The sequence below is a fragment of the Vanellus vanellus genome (assembly GCF_965231255.1).
Source record: "Vanellus vanellus genome assembly, chromosome: 1".
NCBI classification, from domain to species: domain Eukaryota; kingdom Metazoa; phylum Chordata; class Aves; order Charadriiformes; family Charadriidae; genus Vanellus; species Vanellus vanellus.
The window spans coordinates 103,451,643-103,451,905 of record NC_138905.1 but is presented as its reverse complement, the minus strand read 5'-3'; the positions used below and the strand labels follow the sequence as shown (position 1 = coordinate 103,451,905).

Below are 263 nucleotides of genomic sequence, written 5' to 3'. Positions count from 1 at the left end.
AGGGCACTTCAACATGACCAGTCCTGCTGTCCTGTTTGGAGGCGGGTCATGATCCCAGCCATGATTACGAGGACAGATGTGGCTGAGGTCCTCATGCAGATACCCTCCAACTACCAAAATGGTGGGGAATCCACCACAGAAACAGAGTGCTCTTTCCTCAAAAGAGCTTTAAAGCAGCTCCTCATGAAATAAAAGCCTTCCTTACCTGTGACTGGGAGCCATGCCTGCAAGACGGCAAAGATCGCGATCCTCCTCCACTTCAT

General features: G+C 51.0%; 1 protein-coding gene across 2 annotated transcripts in view; it reads right to left on the bottom strand.

Moving 5' to 3' along the window:
* CD247 (CD247 molecule) overlaps positions 1-263 on the bottom strand; it is a gene marked incomplete at both ends in the record, with an annotated part of 55,676 nt that extends 55,413 nt beyond the window's left edge. For both annotated transcript variants that reach the window (XM_082482926.1, XM_082482925.1), the window contains one exon: positions 206-263. In XM_082482926.1, coding sequence (XP_082339052.1) covers positions 206-263 — 58 coding nt within the window. The remainder of the gene's footprint in view (positions 1-205) is intronic.